At 42.5% G+C, this 20,394-nt stretch overlaps 1 protein-coding gene across 2 annotated transcripts in view; it reads left to right on the plus strand.

Annotated features, from left to right (window-relative positions):
* Positions 1–20,358, plus strand: part of ETFDH (electron transfer flavoprotein dehydrogenase) — a 41,498-nt gene extending 21,140 nt beyond the window's left edge. For both annotated transcript variants that reach the window (XM_061142256.1, XM_061142257.1), the window contains exons 6-13: positions 1,604–1,681; positions 8,372–8,518; positions 11,470–11,610; positions 12,769–12,912; positions 15,494–15,662; positions 17,765–17,947; positions 18,217–18,438; positions 19,992–20,358. In XM_061142256.1, the coding sequence (XP_060998239.1) occupies positions 1,604–1,681; positions 8,372–8,518; positions 11,470–11,610; positions 12,769–12,912; positions 15,494–15,662; positions 17,765–17,947; positions 18,217–18,438; positions 19,992–20,155 (1,248 nt within the window). In that variant the 3' untranslated portion in view covers positions 20,156–20,358. The remainder of the gene's footprint in view (positions 1–1,603; positions 1,682–8,371; positions 8,519–11,469; positions 11,611–12,768; positions 12,913–15,493; positions 15,663–17,764; positions 17,948–18,216; positions 18,439–19,991) is intronic.
* The last annotated feature ends 36 nt before the right edge of the window (positions 20,359–20,394 follow it).

The following is a 20,394-nucleotide window of genomic DNA, read 5'->3' on the forward strand; positions in this document are numbered from 1 at the left end:
CAATAATTCCTTCAAAATAACTCTGGTAACTACATGGCATTATAGATTCTCACTACTTGTTGTTGGGGAAATTATTAAAAAATAAAATCTCCAGCCAAACCAGAAAAAAATCACCTCTACAAATTATAAACAAGAGTGAAGCAGTTTTATTACTGAATGAGCATTAAACCAAGAGTGCAGTGCAATTACAGGCCATCTGCTAGGGAGGTTGCCAAGACAGAAAAACTCTTAGCCTTTTACTCAGCCAGACAGATACAGTCCACTACATACATGTTAATCGTCTTTCTCCCAAGGAAAAATAAAGCATCCTATATCTTTTTGACCGGTAGCAAATGACAGCATGGAGGCAGGCACGTAGCCCAGACTGTCCCCCAGAGACAGGGAGACCGGACACCATCCTCTGTGGTCACATGTCAGATGTGGCTCTGAGGACCCAAGAAACACTAAGATGCTGACCTACCAGGAATCTTACTTAGCTTTTTACATGATTCCCATATATCTAAGAGAGACAGAAAGAATTTACAGTCAAGTTTTCTAAAGGAAATGCTGAAGGAATCTGGATAGGAGAGGGAGTTGTTCTTTTTGTCACCAGTGAAATTAAAATCATCTTTGTTTTTCCCATTACAGTAGATGTAAGCCAGATAAAACACATGGGCCTCTGCCCTACACATCCTGCTACTAGTTTCTGTGTTCCCAGTTCACACACATGGATTTGGGTTTGCGTTTCTCCCGAATAAACTGTTCTTAATGGGAATCGATGTCCAGGCCACAAGTAGGTGGTTTGTGGCATCCATGGTTTACGCACACACACTCACACACTCACACTCTGAGTCCCCAGCAGCTCTCTTCTCCTCCCAGTTTCCTGTTTGCCAGGGCCGCCTACAGGTCCAGGCCACAGCCCTGTCCTAGCGTGGGTTTGTTTTCACGGGGTCACATGCATTGCTGCTGGCTCTGGTCTCAGCTTTTCGCTCGCATGCTTTCTGGCACGAGGCTCTAGTTCTTTCCTGTCCAAAGAGCATCTTCCTCTGGAAGAGACAGAAACCAAGTGAGACAGAGAGTCGTTCCTTCTCATCTTCAGAATCACACTTCTGACCGCTTTGCCGTCTGTCTTCGTGGTCCAGAAATAAGCTTTAATCCCCCCGGGCTGTCTGCAGCCCCACTGTTTTGTCTTGCTTGAGGGTTTGGTTTTGGGGTCTGGGCTCACTGGGGAAGCGGCTTTCCTGATACTGTCCTCAGTGCCCCCAGCTGACAGTCCTGTGTGTCACAGGCCCCAAGTTCGGGCTCCGTACACACGCCCTTGACCTCTGAACGTGGCAGACGGCCTCCCATTGCCTCTTCCTGGCTCCCTGGTGTCCTCTCGATAGCTCTCCCATTCTTCCTCGTCAGGTGGGGACATTTCCTCCATTTCCAGCTGTTTGAGCTGAGTTCTGTTGCATCTTGAAGGGAGTATCTTAAAAGCACATCTCTTATTTTTGCCTGAACATTCTTAAGCCTGTGTCTCTATAGAGAATAAGTTCACCTTCTAAAAATCGAAGGCTGTTTGTTGTTTCTTTGCAAGGCAGTTATGAGTCTCTAGGTGATAATGAAAGTGTTTTCATTTTAGGTCCTTTTTCATGAAGATGGCAGTGTGAAAGGAATTGCCACAAATGATGTAGGGATACAGAAGGATGGTGCACCAAAGGTGAGCCTGTGGACAGTTCGTGCTCAGCACACTGACAGTAAAATATAAAATTAACTCATACTCAATGATCTAGTCTTGCTACAAACTGCACATTAATTAAGTGCATGTTAGTGTTTAGTTATTAATGTGGAATTTTGTCACATTGTTAAAAAATAAACATCTTTGAATTAAACATAATTTAGATAAGTAGATATAACATGTTTAAGAACAATTTTCTTAAAAGGTAAAAACATGATTCATATAAATATAAAACAAACACAGGTCACAGATATTATTTCATTCATTCATTCATGAGGGAATTGGTAAGATGTTATAGCCAGTTCAAGGAAAATCAAAAAACATACACACGTGGGTCAGCTGCTCAACTCCCCTCCACAGTCCTCCACTTCCATGCACAAGAGTCATTTGCATCACTACTGTCAGTAATGTGGATTGAATCTTTGACATCTTTTAGTAAATATAAGACTGATTGCCTTTCTCACTTTCAGAATATGCCTGAATGGCCTTCCAATTTTCACAGCTAATTATTTTTGAATTTGCAAAAGAAGAGCTCTTAATACGTGGATCTCAGCTCTGTTAGGTTCCTTGGAAAGGACAAGGGAAAAATAACTTTCCTTTCCCATAACAAGAACAAAACACAGATTAACATCTTGATAAACAAACGTGTCTATTCATATTTGTTTATTGTCTCAATTTCTCAACTAGATTAGAAGCCCTTGAAGGCTGAGATCTTGGAGGGTTACGCCAAGGCTGGCACAGTGCCAGGTAGTGCCAGGGCCTCAGGAAAGATGGGTTGCCTCCTTTTCTCCAATTATACAACAGAACTGGGCATCTAATCTAGCATTTCCTCCAGCAGGTCTTCCTGCTTCTCACTCCTTCATGCTTAGAGAGAAGCACGTGCCCAAGTCCTCAAGTCTTACTGCCTCACTGTTCCTCCTGGTGGCTTACCTGGCTGTACAGAATCGCATGAGGTTGTAGGACTCAGCCTGTCCTATGGCAGGGCCCCGGAGCTGTCTTGTAACTGGCCCTAGGGATTCGGATGCATAGCCAGCTTTGCAGACACCTGTCCTCTCATCCTGCTTCTCTAAGTGTGGCGTGTGCCTGCAGCACAAAAAGCCAAAACTCTGAAAACAGTTTATGACAAAGTAAGGGTTTATTCCAGGATGCCGGGCAGCATGGCGAAAGAAGCCCCTCAGATCCACTCCAGCTTGGTCTTTGAGCTGAGGGTGTCTTAAAGCAGAAGAATAAAGAAGTTAGGATTGGAAATTCCCTGGGGGTCCAGTGGTTAAGAATTGGCAATCTCACTGCTGAGGGCCCAGGTTCAATTGCTAGTCGGGGAACTGAGATCCCGCAAGCCACACAGTGTGGCCAAGAGGGAAAAAAAAGCTGGGATTAACCACTTCCTCTGACTGGGGAGTCGGGATGTCTCTGGGCATCGGTTTATGACTCTCTGGGCCAGGTACTCTGTGCCTCCAGGGTTTGTGGGCTCATCTCGCACTGGAGAAACAGCCTGAGTTTGTACATTAGTGATGGATCTGTAACAGCAGTTGTAGTACATTAAAGGTATTTTCATAATAGCCACTGTAGTCACCTGACTCAGGTTGATTGGTGTTCAGAGAGCACAGGGTGAGGTCAGAGGCGACAGAAAGGGAATAAAAGTCTGGATCGAGAAACTTGGTTAAGGGAACTCAGTTTTCTGTGTGGTTTTGTTTTTTGTTTTTTTTTTTTTGTTTTTTTTTTTACTTTTTCAACTTTTTTTTAAGTAGTACATAGTATTTTTTATTGACTGTTATTGAAAAGAGAGTAAGGCCTGTCCAAGATGTAGTTCTGTCGAGAAATGACTGCTATTGTCTTTGTCCTTTTAAATTTTTATTGGAGTGCAGTTGCTTTAAAATGTTAGCGTCTGCTGTGCAACATAGTGAATGACCTATATGTTTACATGTGTCCCCTCTGTTTTGGATTTCCTTCCCGTTTAGGTCACCACAGACCTAAGTAAACATGAGTAGAGTTCCCTGTGCTATACAGTAGATTCTCACTAGTTAACTATCTTACACATAGTATCAGTATTGTATATATGTCAGTCCCAATCTCCCAATTTATTTCACCTCCCCTTCCCTCCTTGGTAGCCATATGTTTGTTCACTTCATCTGTGTCTCTGTTTCTGCTTTGCAAATGTTGGTAAGATCATCTGTACCATTTTTCTAGATTTCACATATTTGCATTAATATACACTTTTTTTCCTGTTTCTGACTTACTTCACTCTGTCTGACAGTCTCTAGGTCCATCCGTGTCTCTGCAAATGGCACAGTTCCATTCCTTTTTAAGGCTGAGTAGTATTCCATCATGTATGTGTACCACGTCGTCTTTATCTGTTTCTCTGTTGATGGACACTTTAGGTTGCTTCCATGTCCTGGCTATTGTAAACAGTGCTGCAGTAAACACTGAAGCTCATGTGTTTTTTCAAATTATGGTTTTCTCTGGGTATATGCCTAGGAATGGGGTTATTGGATCATATGGTAGTTCTATTTTTAGTTTGTTAAGGACCCTTGATTCTGTTCTCCATAGTGGCTGCACCAGCTTACATTCCTACTCACAGTGTAAGAAGGGGAACTTAGTTCTAAGGGGACTTAATAATAACAAAAGAATATTGTTTTTCCTATGTTCTTCCTGTGTTATGGCTATTATTTTCTATATTATGATCAGTTAATTATAAATTGCCATTTACTCTTTAAAAATTTTTGTGTTTAATATTACAACAACATTGAAGCACACAAATTCTCCCATTCTGATACTTTCTTTTTGTGTGTGTTCTTGTGGTATTTGTCCAAATGTATATTTTTGTGTTCTGTGCTTTATAGTTGTAAAAACATTTTTATATTTTATATATTGTGTATATATAGATGTAACAGCATAGAAGAGTACAGTGGAATCTCAGTAATTTGAGCTACAGAGTCTAAGTTTTTCAATTTGTCTTCGTATAGCCGTGTGGAAGGGGAAGAATCAAGGGTCGACTGTGTCCTCTGCTGTTCGGCTCATTTATCCCGGCATGGCTGGGCGTCCCCCTGCCCTTCTGGTGGCTCACAGACACCTTGCCTGGCAGACTGCCTGGCAGTTCTCTCTCCTGTCACCCGGCCTCCTGGTGGGCATGCTGGCACAGCTGAATAACTTCCTTCCAGAAACGCTTCCTGCTTTTCACCCCACCTTCTCCTGGGCTTCCTGGTGTTTCATGGGCCCCCTTCTGCCTTTGCCTGCTCATCCTCTGCCACCCCCACCCTGCCCATCCTCCAAGTATCTGGGCTCTAGGCTTCACTGTGGGATCCTCTGCCTATATTTTCTCCATAGTGGCCTCATTTGGTGACACAACTTTAAACACCTCTCCCCCAAGTCCCAGAATCATTGTCCAGCTGCTCATTCAGTAGCTCTAATCTTAGATCTGTCAGGCTTCTTACTGTCAGAATTCCTTTTTTTTTTAGTTTTTATTTATTTGTATATTTTTGGCCGCTCTGGGTCTCTGTTGCTGCGTGAGGACTTTGCTCTAGCTGCGGCAAGTGGATGCTACTCTTCACTGCAGTGCCTGGGCTTCTCTCATTGCAGTGGCTTCTCTTGTTGCGGAGCAGGGCTCTGAGGCACGCAGGCTTCAGTAGTTGTAGCTCCCAGGGTCTAGAGCAGAGGCTCAGTAGTTGTGGCACATGGGCTTAGTTCCGCAGCATGTGGGATCCTCATGGACCAGGCATCGAACCCGCCTCTCCTGAACTGGCATGGGATTCTTTACCGCTGAGCCACCAGGGAATCCCCCTGTCAGAATTCTGATGTGGACGTTTTCACATTTCGGAGGTTAAGTGACTTGCCCAGGGTCAGACCCCTGTTAGGCAGTGTGGCTGGGATTGGAATAGAGGCCGTATGGCTCCAGGACTGCCCCTTGCACACACGGGGGTGTGTTGCCTCTAAGAGGAAGTGGAATTATACTGAGGAGTACTTTAGTTCACTGAGATTGAATTGTTGTGGTGTAAGTTAAGCTGGATAAACTGCATGTCTATCTGGAAGCAGATGGGGTTGGACCTTCGTTTTATAAAAATTCTGATGACTTCTTAAAACAATTTAAAAAAAGGTAGAAGGAAACCTAGATTATAATTACAGACTAGGTGTAAGGTAGGCCATCCTATAACAGAAATTAGAAACCTATAAGACAGGCCTTTTTAAATGACTGTATACCAAAAGTACCGAGAAGTCTGCAGATAAGCAGTAGACTGGGGAAAATAGTTTGAGTGCCAGTGATATCGAAGAGCACTTCTACATTGACAAGAAAAAGAGAACACGTTAGAAAAACGGGCAGAATCTTAAAAAATGACAGTGGACAGAAGAGCAGATCCAGGTGAGCACTGACCGGGAGGCAGGTCCTTAGACGTCTCTTGTCCAGGGTCCACGACTCCCAGGCCAGCACCTCACAGAGACCCTTCCTGCTCCCCCAGTCACGTGGCTCTCCCCCAGAACCCCTGCCAGTGCCGTACTCCCCCCTCCAGGCATGCAGTCACCCTTGGTCCTTGTACACCTGCGTAGTTATTGATATTTAGTCCTGCCCCTGTGCCTCGCCCCAGGGAAGGAAGGGTGTTTTTCTGTCATCTCTTCCCCAGTGCCTCGGTAGAACCTGGTACACCAGATGCATTCAGTTAATATTTCTTGAATTAAAAAGAAAAAGATGCTGAAGAGAGTAATCAGGAAAAGGCAAATTAACATAACAATGCATTAGTACTACCCTTAGGAAAACATAAGAAGAAAAGGTATGGGCTTGCCCGGTGGCTCAGGGGTAAAGAATCCGCCTGCCAATACAGGAGGTGCAGATTTGATCTCTGGGTAGGGAAGATCCCCTGGAGAGGGAAATGGCAACCTAGTCCAGTGCTCTTGCCGGAGAAGCCCTGGTAGTCCATGGAGTCACAAAGAGTCAGACACAGCTGAGCACACACACACATACTGTCACTAGCTGGAAATAGGGAAAGTGTCTTCTTACGTACTGCGGGCAGCAGTGTGAGTTGTTCAGACTCTGGGGAAGACATTCTGAGGATATCTAGTAAAATTAAAGAAGGTGTGTCCTGGAGTATCAGTGCCACTCCTGGAAACCTAACTTCGAGGAACAAAAGCACCAATGTTGTAAGGGCACGTATACAGGGTGTATGTTTTATAACCTGCTATTCATCACAAATGACCAGAAACAGTGAATGTCTGTTACCCATTAGCAGAAGCACCAACCTGTGGTGTTCCCACATGGAAAGATTTGAGCCACACAGTGACTTGGGAGATTTCCTTGAAGTGCTATGGTGAGAAAAGTAAGATGCACAAAAGGTTGGATTATATGATCCTATTTTTGTGAAATCAGGAGCCAGAAAAGTTTGGGTGTATATGTAAGATCTCAGTATATAGGCATGTGTATATATTTGGGTAACACTCCGCACGCTAGGTTCTTAACATGGTTTATGGATGATGAAGTGTAGTAAGAGGAAGACAAAAACAAATTCAGAGGTACTAAGCAGAGTCGTTTATAGGGTGCATGTGCGTGTGGATGACGCACAAGACAAGCACAGATGTACCGGCAAATGCAAAAGTGTTCACACTCCCAGTAATGGAAGTTCCTGATTTTATCCCTCCCCACCTCCCCATACATTTCTCCTTTGGTAACCATAGGTTTGTTTTCGAAGCCTGTGAGTCTGTTTCTGTTGTGTAAATAAGTTCATTTGTATCATTTTTTAAAAATTAGATCCCACATATGAGTGGTACCATGTGATAGCTGTTTTTCTCTGTCTGACTTACTTAGAATGATCATCTCTGGGTCCATTCATGATACTGCAGATGGTATTATTTCATTCTTTTTTATGGCTGAGTAATATTTCTTTGTGTATATGTACCACATCTTCTTTATCCTTTCATCTGTTAATGGACTTTTAGGTTGCTTCCATGTCTTGGCTAATGTAAACAGTGCTGCAATGACTATAGGAGTGCTTCCATCTTTTTGAATTAAGAGTTTTCTCCAGATATATGCACAAGAGTAGGATTGCTGGATCATATGGTAGCTCTGTTTTTAGTTTCTTAAGGAATCTCCATACTGTTCTCCATAGTGGCTGCACCAGTTTACATTCCCATCAACAGTGTAGGAGAGTTTCCTTTTCCCCAGCCCCTCTCCAACATTTGTTATTTGTAGACTTTTTGATGATGGCCCTGCCGACTGATGTGAGGTAAAAAATGTTTTTTAATGATAGAAGTTTCAGGTATCCAGTGTTATAATCCAATGTCTGTATACACTGGAGAGTGACAACCACATCAAGCCTGGTTACCATCTATCACCACAGTTGAGCCCCTTCGTCCATTTGCCCTTCCCCTCACTTCTCACTGTATATTCATTTGTAGGTGGTGGGAAGAGGGAGCGTGCTCTGTCTGTTTGTTTGTTTTAATTCTTACAAACTTAACCATTCAATCAAGGACTTTTGAAGTGAAAAAGTAAATGTAATAAAGACACAAGATATTGATTGACTGCCTTTTAAATTTAAGTTCCACTTATAACAGCAATTAGTTTTACTCCTAGAATTATATATTTGTACCTTCTCTTCTATATCTGAATCATAGTTCAATTCAAAATGAACCAGAATGTGAACATTTTAAAAACTGTCAAATGTTGCAATTTAACATGTTCTTATTTCTTAGACCACTTTCGAGCGGGGACTGGAACTACATGCTAAAGTCACGATTTTTGCAGAGGGCTGCCACGGCCACCTGGCCAAGCAGCTGTACAGGAAGTTCGACTTAAGGGCCAGCTGCCAGCCTCAGACCTACGGAATCGGGCTGAAGGAGGTACTTGCATTTGCTGGTGTAATTTTAATGTGGCAGGATGAAGCTTACACTCATTTGTGTTGTCATGTAATTATCATTAGTCAGAAATGTTCACAGTGACTGAAAATATTTGGGATATTTTTCAAGGGGCTTCGCTGGTGGCTCACACAGTAAAGCATCTGTCTGCAATGCAGGAGACCCGGGTTCGATCCCTGGGTTGGGAAGATCCCCTGGAGAGGGAAATGGCAGCCCACTCCAGTACTCTCTTTTTTTTTTTTCCATTTATTTTTATTAGTTGGAGGCTAATTACTTTACAATATTGTAGTGGTTTTTGCCATACATTGACATGAATCAGCCATGGATTTACATGTGTTCCCCATCCCGATCCCCCCTCCCACCTCCCTCTCCACCCTATCCCTCTGGGTCTTCCCAGTGCACCAGGCCCGAGCACTTGTCTCATGCTACCAACCTGGGCTGGTGATCTGTTTCACCCTTGATAATATATATGTTTCGATGCTGTTCTCTTGAAACATCCCACCCTTGCCTTCTCCCACAGAGTCCAAAAGTCTGTTCTGTACATCTGTGTCTCTTTTTCTGTTTTGCATATAGGGTTATCATTACCATCTTTCTAAACTCCATATATATGTGTTAGTGTGCTGTAATGTTCTTTATCTTTCTGGCTTACTTCACTCTGTATAATGGGCTCCAGTTTCATCCATCTCATGAGAACTGATTCAAATGAATTCTTTTTAACGGCTGAGTAATATTCCATGGTGTATATGTACCACAGCTTCCTTATCCATTCGTCTGCTGATGGGCATCTAGGTTGCTTCCATGTCCTGGCTATTATAAACAGTGCTGTGATGAACATTGGGGTGCACGTGTCTCTTTCAGATCTGGTTTCCTCGGTGTGTATGCCCAGAAGTGGGATTGCTGGGTCATATTGGCAGTTCTATTTCCAGTTTTTTAAGAAATCTCCACACTGTTCTCCATAGTGGCTGTACTAGTTTGCATTCCCACCAACAGTGTAAGAGGGTTCCCTTTTCTCCACACCCTCTCCAGCATTTATTGCTTGTAGACTTTTGGATAGCAGCCATCCTGACTGGTGTGTAATGGTACCTCATTGAGGTTTTGATTTGCATTTCTCTGATACTGAGTGATGTTGAGCATCTTTTCATGTGTTTGTTAGCCATCTGTATGTCTTCTTTGGAGAAATGTCTGTTTAGTTCTTTGGCCCATTTTTTGATTGGGTCATTTATTTTTCTGGAATTGAGTTGTAGGAGTTGCTTGTATATTTTTGAGATTAATCCTTTGTCTGTTGCTTTGTTTGCTGTTATTTTTTCCCAATCTGAGGGCTGTCTTTTCACCTTGCTTATAGTTTCCTTTGTAGTGCAAAAGCTTTTAAGTTTCATTAGGTCCCATTTGTTTTTTTGTTTATTTTTGCTTTTATTTCCAATATTCTGGGAGGTGGGTCATAGAGGATCCTGCTGTGATTTATGTCAGAGTCACTCCAGTACTCTTGCCTGGAAAAATCCCATGGATGGAGGAGCCTGGTAGGCTACAGTCTATGGGGTCGCAAAGAGTCCGACATGACTGGGCAACTTCACTTTCTTTCAAGGGGCTAGAGAATATTGCTAATCAAATTTCACTATTATATAAATTGTGTCTGCATGTTCTAATTGTTTTATCAAATGTTGATTGAAATAAGTCTTGAATTTGAAAATATTTGTGACATTAATTTTTTTTTCATTGTAATTCCATTTCCCTAATAGGATTTGACCTGTTATCCATATGCTTTTTTTAAGATGACCACATCCTATAAGAATTGTTTATTCAGAATTATAATGTAAATATAATTTAGTTTATGGAATACCCACTCAATATATTTAATCTGCAGCATACATTTTTATTAGGCTAAATGTATATTTTCTCAGTTTATTCAATCTCTAGTCTGTTTTCCGAAACCTTAGGTTTATTAGCATAAAAGTTTCATTATAATTCTTTTGTTAAAAATATTTTTGGCAGTAAAACTCAGAAAGGTTCAAATTCTGTACATAACTAGATTTGTTATATTGTGAATAAGGGCTTGTTTTGGCAGATTGCTTCCTTTGTGGCTCAGTTGGTAAAGAATCCGCCTGCAATGCAGGAGACCCTGGTTCGATTCCTGGGTCAGGGAGATCTGCCGGAGATGGGATAGGTTACCTACTCCAGTATTCTTGGGCTTCTCTTGTGGCTCAGCTGGTAAAGCATCTGCCTGCAATATGGGAGACCTGGGTTCAATCCCTAGGTTGGAAAGATTCCCTGGAAAAGGGAAAGGCTACCCTCTCAAGTATTCTAGCCTGGGGACTTCCATGGACTGTATCTTCCATGGGGTCGCAAAGAGTCGGACATGACTGAGCAACCTTCACTTGGCAGACTGCACTTAACACTATGTGATGTCACAAAAAATCTGATTTTTAGATAGTATTTCACATGGAAATTGTTGTATAAAATTTAGACCTTACCCTTCTGAAAGTAGGGTGATTGATTTGCTTCAGTTGGGGAGAAGGCAGTGCAGGAGGAAATAAACTTTTCTACTAAAAAATAACATCTGTCCTGTAAAGTAGCAGCTCTGACAAGCAGGGCTCAGTGCACTTTCTGAGGCAAGCACTCCTGCGAGGCCCCCACCTGGATCCAGGTGTAGGTGGCTACCAGCCCCTCATCCCCTCTATGGCGTTTCCTACAAACACCAACACCTTACCCATTGGAGAACGTGATTAATGTCTTAAAGCATTCCTGAGTTTCCTAACTAGTTTCTTTACTTCTGTTCATCCCTGCAGTTTGCTGGGATGTTTGAAATGCCTTTTATGTGTTTCTCTTATTAGAGTTTTCCACTGTAACTTCATAAATAAAACATAGAACTTAGCAGGTTTTGTACATGTGGTGACATAAAATATCTAAATAATACACTAGGACCCCTTTTTTTTTTTAAGTTATGGGTTATTGACGAGAAGAAGTGGAAACCTGGGAGAGTGGATCACACCGTCGGCTGGCCCCTGGACAGACACACGTACGGGGGCTCGTTCCTCTACCACCTGAATGAAGGGGAGCCCCTGGTAGCACTTGGCTTTGTGGTGAGTCATGTGCCCGTGATGGGAAATTCCATTGTGAGAGTCAGTGCTCCTCAGTGTTACAAAACCAGGGTGTCAGATCTGGAGAATGTAAAAGGATAGTCATGTAAAGCTTCCTTTCTGCTTTTATCCATGCATGAAATGCTTATGGCCGTTGTCAACATCAGTCCACTTCTGCTACACGCCAGACCCTGTGCTGGGTGCTTCCCTGGGAATCCTGTTCCATAAGATTCCCATGAAGTCTGTCCGTCCTTATTTTACTTATGGGAAAACAAGTTCACATAGGTGAAACAACCTTCCCAAACACACCCATTAAGTGACAGAGGCAGGACTCCCGCCCAGACCTGTCCTACCTGAAGCCCGTGTCCACTGAGGCACGCCATCACTGGAAATGCAGTCCACAGCGGGTTTGAACCTGTAATTTTCAACAGGAACCTTCTCTCCCTCTTGGTCACTTACATCTTTGCAATAAATTATATCTTGAACATTACAGGGAATGGAAAGACAATATGAGTTACTGCACCTTGCCGTTGGTTGCAGCTTTATAGTTCAATGTCGATTAGACTTGTATATGATGCATTAAATTTGTGCACTACTGGTGTGTTCACTGCATTCCTGTTGTTTATTTTTTATAGTGATTTAATCTTCTCAGAGCAAAAAAGGCTTGGTTATTAATTTCAGCATTCATAATACCATATAAAATATAACCTCTGATATTTCTTGCCCTCTTTATAAGTATGATTATATTCGGTTTCTTAATTTTTGCCTCAGTGTACTGTATAGAGCTTATTAGTTGATGTCTAGAGTTGGTGTTGATAAATAAATAATAAATTATTACAACTCCTTTTGTAGACACATAATGCATGACATCTACCTACAAATATTTTTTAATTTTGATTTAGAGAGTACAGTGATTTATCAATATCTTCTAAGTATTTTAAGTTTTGCAAGTTATGAAATCATGGCATCTATTGTTTGCCCTTCTTTTCCAAAAGGATTTTATTCCAATTATTTAATTATATTTGGATCATTGCATGTATTTCTCTAAATCCTTTGAGAATAAGAATTTTAATGTATATGTTTTCTGATAAATAATTGCTCATACTTCATCTTGACATAATTTGAAATAGCAGTGTCTCATTTAAATATAAACATTTTAAGGTTGGTCTGGACTATCAAAACCCATACCTCAGTCCATTTAGAGAGTTTCAGAGGTGGAAACACCACCCCAGCATCCAGCCAACACTGGAAGGTGGGAAGAGGATTGCCTATGGAGCCAGAGCACTCAATGAAGGTGGCCTTCAGGTAACTCTGCGTTCTCTTTTATTCCTGATTTCTGTATTGTGAATGCAACGTCGAAACATGAGGTCACAACCCTAGGTAAAGAATAGAAGGTTATCTCATAGGGAGAAAATTTAAGTAACCAAGCAAAGCACCCTAGTATTTATAAAACTGTACCTACCACACCAGAGTTAAATAAATTATACCATGGATTTGGTTTTAAGGATATACTTGTTTCTAGAGAAAAATTCATGGGCCTTTTTTTGTTTGTTGGTTTGTTTTTAACCAGAAAATTTAAACAAGATCTTCTTCTTTATTCCTTAGCTAGCTGCCAGGAAAGTCAAGGACGATAGTAGTTTTCAGCAAAGGTAATTAATTCATCTCAACTACCTAGTAATATCCATGCCCTTTAAGTGGCCTCTGCTAAGTTTTTACCCTTATGTGTCCTATTTTAGTATATGTTCAAAATTAGAACTACTTCAGAAATTGGATATCTTTTTTAATTTATTGTAAAAGTAACAAATAGATCATAGAAAATTGAGAAAAGTTAACTTAACCTTAAGTGAAGTTCTAAATACATTCATAAAGTCAAGTAAAATCACAACTAAATTATGAATGGAATTGCTGGAGTTCTAAAATAACACTGTTCCTAAGTTCCATTGCTACAGGATTACCTCTCATGAGGTTTTTTTTTCTAGAGTAGTTACTCATTTGCAGTAATTTTTGTTAAATTGCCAGTGTTCAAGCCCATTAAACTCTTTTGAATAATGTCCACAATAGCTACTGTCACCCTGATGCTAGTCTTTAATTTCTAGTATTAAGGCTTCTGTATACTCAACAGTACATACAGATTCGTATTTACATCATCTGCCTGTTCACTTCAACATCCCAGATGATCTTTAGATGGGCAGGAAGAGATGATCCGCACCCGCCCCACACACACGTACACTTCTTACCTAAGTTTTCTGATTTAATTAGTCAGAGATTTAGAAACTCCCATTAAGTTTTTGAAGACCCTTAAGATGCAAAAATTGAGAACATTGGATTTTATTTTGAGTATTACAAGTATTATTTTGAGTATAACAAGTATTACATGACTTTTTATTTTTCTTTCCTCAGTCTGTACCAAAGCTTTCTAATTATTTAGCCCTGTTCAACAGTTTTCCCAGGACACATTTCTCAGTACGAGTTTCCCTGGGCCCCTAGCTCCTTAACAAGATGCTCAGCTGCCAATAACTCCTCCCACACAGGTTGGGGTCCTCCCAGAACTGAAAAACACGCATTTCCCTTGGACCACAACACTTAGGACTTAAGCGCCCCTTGGGAAGAATTTACACTAGCAATCCATGTCCTTTTATTAAACTTCAGTCTTCTGGTTCTTGAAACAAATTTAGGAATAGCAAGCCTTATTTGAGAGAAGCGTTGTCAGGATCAGGTTCCTGACCGTTCTCTGTTTTCAGCCCCGGGCATTCTTTCTGTTGTCTGCTCTGTGCTCCTGACTTTGTGCTCTTTTGTCCCTGTGGTTCTGTTACTGAGGTGGTCTGAGAACCCCAGTCATCAGTGACCCCCACATGTACTGTGAAAGGCCCCGGCCCAACCCTGTTTGCTTGTCACGCCGCTCCCTCGAGGTTAGGCTTCTGTAACTGCCGGGAGCTGGGGCAGCGCGCCCTCGGCGTGGCAGCTGGTGGCAGGGTCTCCCCGTGGGCCTCCTCGCCTCGGGGTCCCTGTCAGCTTCATCCGGCCGACTGTCACCGCCCACCGCTTTCTCAGCAGAGACTCATGGCGTACTTTAGGAAGCTTCCAGAGAAGGAAATAATACATGACGAGGAAAGAGCCACACCACCGACTGTCTCTTTTTTCATTTTTACTCTGCAGATTAGATGACAGTACATTTTCCCGTGCTAACTATCCGCAACTTAGCTGCTACATTCTGGGACTAAACCAAAACATCACCACCTTTGATTACATTGTTTTTCATCAGAAATGTGTACTGAGGTCCAAACAATCATCTTAAAATTTATTTTGAAAAAAATTTTAAAAATTTATTTTGGAAATTCAGTTTACTCTTAGGTTAAGTAAAATATATTATTTAGGGTGGTAGCTAATTGTGGTGATGCCGTGATTACAATCTAGGTTTCCGCCCCTGAACACCAAGGTAAAACAAAAGGGCACGTAGAGTGAAGATAACATTCTTGGTAAATCCTGTGTTATCCAGAATGGCTATAAAAGCAAATCACATTTTACATAATAGTCTTTCAGGTTTAGAGAATATTTTTAATTATGACATGGATATGTATAAATAACATTTTATCTAAGTGTTGATGCTCTGGTCTTACATAGGTCTCATGTAGGTAAGTCATGGGGAGGGAGGGAAAAATCCTTAATAGAATTTAAGGAACCCTTAAAGAGGGACAGTCCTGAACCTCACTCTCGGGGAAAAACTGCTTTTGCTCCGATTTTTCCTTTCACTGTACTCATTTTCATGTAATTTTTTTTTTTCTTCAGTTTTTCTCTACAGCTTTAAAAGAGGCTATAGTGTGGAGTATTTAGTTTTAGAGTGTTGGTTGAATCTGAAGTAACAAATGCGCTTTCTTTCTTTCTTCAGTCTATACCAAAGCTCACCTTCCCTGGGGGTTTACTTATTGGTTGTAGCCCTGGTTTCATGAATGTTCCCAAGATCAAAGGCACTCACACAGCAATGAAAAGTGGTATTCTGGCAGCAGAATCTATTTTTAATCAACTAACTAATGAAAATCTCCAATCAAAGACGATAGGTAAGAACTTCCTATGTATTCTCAGGTTCTTCACAGGGACATTTAGAAAGAAGCTATTGAAATATACACTCAGTGTGCAGATAGAGGAGGACAATAAATACAATTAAGAGTCTTGGTCTTTATGTTTATTTCACTGGATACTGGAAGATGCCCACTGTGTCTGTCCTTTACACAAAGCGCTAAGATGCGTGCTGGGCAAAGAAACCTGTGGCCAACTCACCGCGAGTGAGGTTTTTCCGGCCACCTTCTCGTTTATGAATGTGGAAAGCGGAGCAGTGCCTGCGGTGTCCTGGCCCCAGGAACACCATCAGCATGAGGGCCCCCCACACACACATGCCCAGAGAGACCCTGGCCAGCAACACGATCAGCATGACGGCCCCATATCACATCACACACACGCCAGCACCCCTAGATGTTCGCTTCTGGGCAGGCAGAGGAGTCATGGCTGCAGGCTCCACAGGCCTGGCCAAGGGCCCCTCAGGAGACCCTTCATCCGAGGACAGCCTCTTGTCAGGCAGTCTCGTCTCTTCCCCAAGAACAGCGGGACCTGCCCCACCCTCTGCCATCACCTCCTTCCACTCTCCAGGTCCTGGGAGCGCCAGGCACCCCTGAGTTCCCTGCACCTCTGCTCAGATCTCTCTAGTGGTTGCATGTTGATCAGTGAATCTGCAGCACACACACATATGTACACATACACATATGTACTCACACACACAGCACTCCCAGACCCAGCCCCTCTTTCCATATGGTATTTTCCACCTTTTGGCGGAATTGATCAACTTTATCTCCTGCCTCCTGGGTGGAAACTCAAGAGCAGGGGCTTCATTCCGTGAACCACAAACAACAGTAGCAACTCAATACTTGATTTACGCCATACTCCACAGAGTCTGGTAACTTGATGCTTGCCCAAGTAGGTTGTACCTACAGGTGTCCTGGAGACGTGGCGGCCTGGACAGGGGCAGGGGGAGGAGCTGCAGGGGACTGAGTCCTCACCAAGGGTGTGTCCCCAGGATGCTCTCACTGCACATGGGGTTCCTCACCAGAAGGGTGGAGTGAGCAGGTGGAGGAGCAGTGGGGCTGCTCACCGCGGAGCTCACAGCAGGTAACCAGAAGGAAGACATCTGTTAGAGGTTAAACGCAAGCCCCGAGCTATAGGCGTTGTCCGGCACTGTCATTTCCTAGGGCTGTCACAGCAAAGCACCACAGACTGGGCGACTTGCTTATTCTGAGTTGCCCACGCCAGCAACTCAAAGTGAAGGTGTTGGCAGGACCACTTGTCTCCAGGTTGGTTTCCAGCTGCCAGGAGCCCCTGGCATTCTTGGCTCCTGGCACAGCAACTCCAGCCTCTGCCCTGGCTTCCCCTGAAGTCTTCTCTGTGTGTGTCATCTTGTTAAAACACCAGTCATTGGACTGAGGGCCCAGTCCACTCCAGTATAACCTCGTTTTAACTCATTACACCAGCAGCGACCCTATTCTGACTCCATCTGAGACAACCCAGCATGACCCAGTCTGAGACAGCTCAGGGTTATGACATCAAAATACCTTTTTGGGTGGGTACAGCACAACCCATAGCAGGTAGAAGGGTTTCACTGATCAGTTCTGAAATTTCTCACTTTCATAAGTAGCATAAGCTCTCTTAGCTTCTTTTTCAGGTTCACTGAATTTTTTTTTTTTTTTTAAACTTAAGTCTTTATTGAGTTTGTTACAATATTGCTTATGTTGTTTATGTCCTGGTTTCTTGGCCATGGGGCATATGGGATCTTTGCTCCCCGATCAGGGATCGAACCTGCATCCTCTGCATTGGAAGGCAAAGTGTTAACCACTGGACCAGCAGGGAAGTCCCAGGTTCACTGAATTTTGAAACTTATTTCCCACGCTACCAGTTTGGCCTTACTGCCTTGCCTGTTAACACATCAAATAGGTATCTTTTTGGATGATGTCAACATTTATGCATAAGATTCTTCAAGTGTAGTCTTACATGACCACCTGCTTTTTGTAATTACATAAGATGCATCACTTATTTTGGTAGCTAAGTACCTTGACAGTTAAGACACCTTGAGGCAATTTAACACAGTATTTCATGTTTTTTGTTTTATAAAAAGGGCTTGATGTAACTGAGTACGAGGACAATTTGAAGAAGTCGTGGGTGTGGAAAGAGCTCTATGCTGTCAGGAACATCCGACCCTCCTGCCACAGCATCCTGGGTGTGTACGGAGGGATGATTTACACTGGAATCTTCTACTGGATATTCAGGGGGATGGAGCCCTGGACTCTGAAACATAAAGGTAATTCTGGCCTCTATGAGCATGAGCGTTAGTCATTAACTCAGGAACGGGATCCAGTCAGTGGGAAGGAGGGGAGTTTTCTTACTTTACTGTTCTAAACTTGCCATATTAGAGAAATGAATTCAGTGTCGTTAAGAGAACAGAGTATCATTGTAAGGGGGCTAAAATCTTGCTTCTTCAGTATAATATTTACAAGTTATTAAATGTCTAAGGAAGTACTTTAAAATTAGTTATATTTTTACTAAAAATCTTCCTCAAAACTTTGAAAGGGTCTGACTCAGATCAGCTCAAGCCAGCCAAGGACTGCACACCCATTGAATATCCAAAACCAGACGGGCAGATCAGTTTTGACCTTCTGTCATCCGTGGCTCTGAGCGGTACCAACCATGAACACGACCAGCCAGCACATCTGACCTTGAAAGACGACAGCGTGCCTGTAAACAGAAACCTGTCCGTATATGACGGGCCCGAGCAGCGATTCTGCCCTGCAGGTTAGTACGTTCATTTCCACGTGTGCTCCAAGGAGCTGCTTTTTTTTTTTTTTTTTTCAAGGAGCTGCTTTAACACGTCAAAAACAGGCTTCCTTTAAGAAATCTCTCCTCCTATTGCTTAGAAATTGTGAATGGCTCCTACATCTAGATTCCTTTCGAAAACCATTATTCTTATGGTTCTTACTCTCATTAGCAATTTAGAGTAGGGATTTCTTAAGCCTAACTTAGATGGCATTTCTCGGAAAAACTGTTTACCCTCAGCCCAAGGTGAGGGTTGTGGGAAAAAGCACCAAACATCTCTCCATATTCATGCTACTTAAAAATCATTTTTGTCACAGCTGCTCCCGTATGTATGTGTGTATGCTCATGTGTTTAGTTGCTAAGTTGTGTCCAACTCTGTTACCCCATTGACTGCCGCACACCAGGCTTTTGTCCTTCACTGTCTCCCAGTTTGCTTAAGTTCATGTCCATCCAGTCAGTGATGCTATCTAACCATCTCTGCCACCCTCTTCTCCTTTAGCCAGCATCAAGGTTTTTTCCAGTGAGTCAGCTCTTCACATCAGGAGCCAAAGTATTGGAGCTTCAGCTTTAGCATCAGTCTTTCCAGTGCATGTTCAGGGTTGATTTCCTTTAGGATTGACTGGTTTGTATGCTGACATACACACGCACATATACACATACGGTATGTATGTAGATATCGTAAAATACTAGATTTTGGCCACATGCAGCCGAGGGAGATGCTTCCAGACTGTAAATCCATCATGAATACTGTATCTTTCAGTGCTAAGCTTTCAACTAGAATTATGGTAGGAAGTGGTCTCCAGTGGTGGTGAGACACAGTACTCAGGTGTGTGGAAACCAGTGTACTCTGGACAGGGGCAGGGCCGTGACCACCTCTGACTTTCGCTCCTCACCCTGTCATCTCACTGGCTTGTAAATTGATGGTAACAGCTGATCTTTGCAGCCACAGCCACATACATATGAGCAGATCTCATTTTATTGCACTTGGTGGATGTTGGGCTTTTTAAAAATTGAAGATCTGTGGCAATCGTGCATTGAACAGGCTGACTGGCGCCATTTTCCCAACATTTGCTCACTTCACAGGTCACATGAAATTCTTGCAAAATTCCACACTTTCTCACTATATTTGATGTTGAGATCAGTGATCTCTGATGTTACCACTGTGACTGACCAAAGGCTCAGATGGTAACACTGTAATGGAACTGCTGCATACACAGGAAACAAAACCCCCATGATGCACTATTTCATTGTATTTTGGCGTCTCCTGTGGAGGCCTGTATATAACATCACATTCAGAAACTGCTGGAGGCAGAGTTCCCTTGTTAGTTACACCAGCTAGCCACGTGCTGCCACACCTTCTGCTCTTACCACATCTGATTTAAACCCACAGCAAATGCACACACCCGGATCTTTGTAATCTTTTCTGTGGGTAAATGTTCCGTCAGCAAACCTGGTGGGTTTCTCCGGCTAGTTTCTCCAGGACCTCGGCCTCTTGAAGTTAGCTACTGCACCATGTCTGTTTTTCCTCACAGGAGTTTATGAATTTGTCCCTGTGGAACAAGGTGATGGATTTCGGCTACAGATAAATGCTCAGAACTGTGTGCACTGTAAAACATGTGATATTAAGGATCCAAGTCAGAACATTAACTGGGTGGTACCCGAAGGCGGTGGAGGCCCTGCATACAATGGAATGTAAACTGCAGCTGGCTTCAGGGTCTATAAAACAGACGGCAAACTAACTTCCAGTACTTGGAAGTTCACAGGTGTCAAAATATCTTACAATATATTAGTGATCAGTATTCAAAAAATAATTACCAGTGAAATCATTTTATACTAAATTGTCCCATAAAGATTATGACTATTTCTCTTAAATAAAACTTTGTTAAGTGCTGAAGCATCTATTTACTTCTCCAGTTCTTCCAAGATTCAGCACCA

This window comes from Dama dama, chromosome 5 (genome assembly GCF_033118175.1).
Source record: "Dama dama isolate Ldn47 chromosome 5, ASM3311817v1, whole genome shotgun sequence".
Taxonomy (NCBI): Eukaryota; Metazoa; Chordata; class Mammalia; order Artiodactyla; family Cervidae; genus Dama; species Dama dama.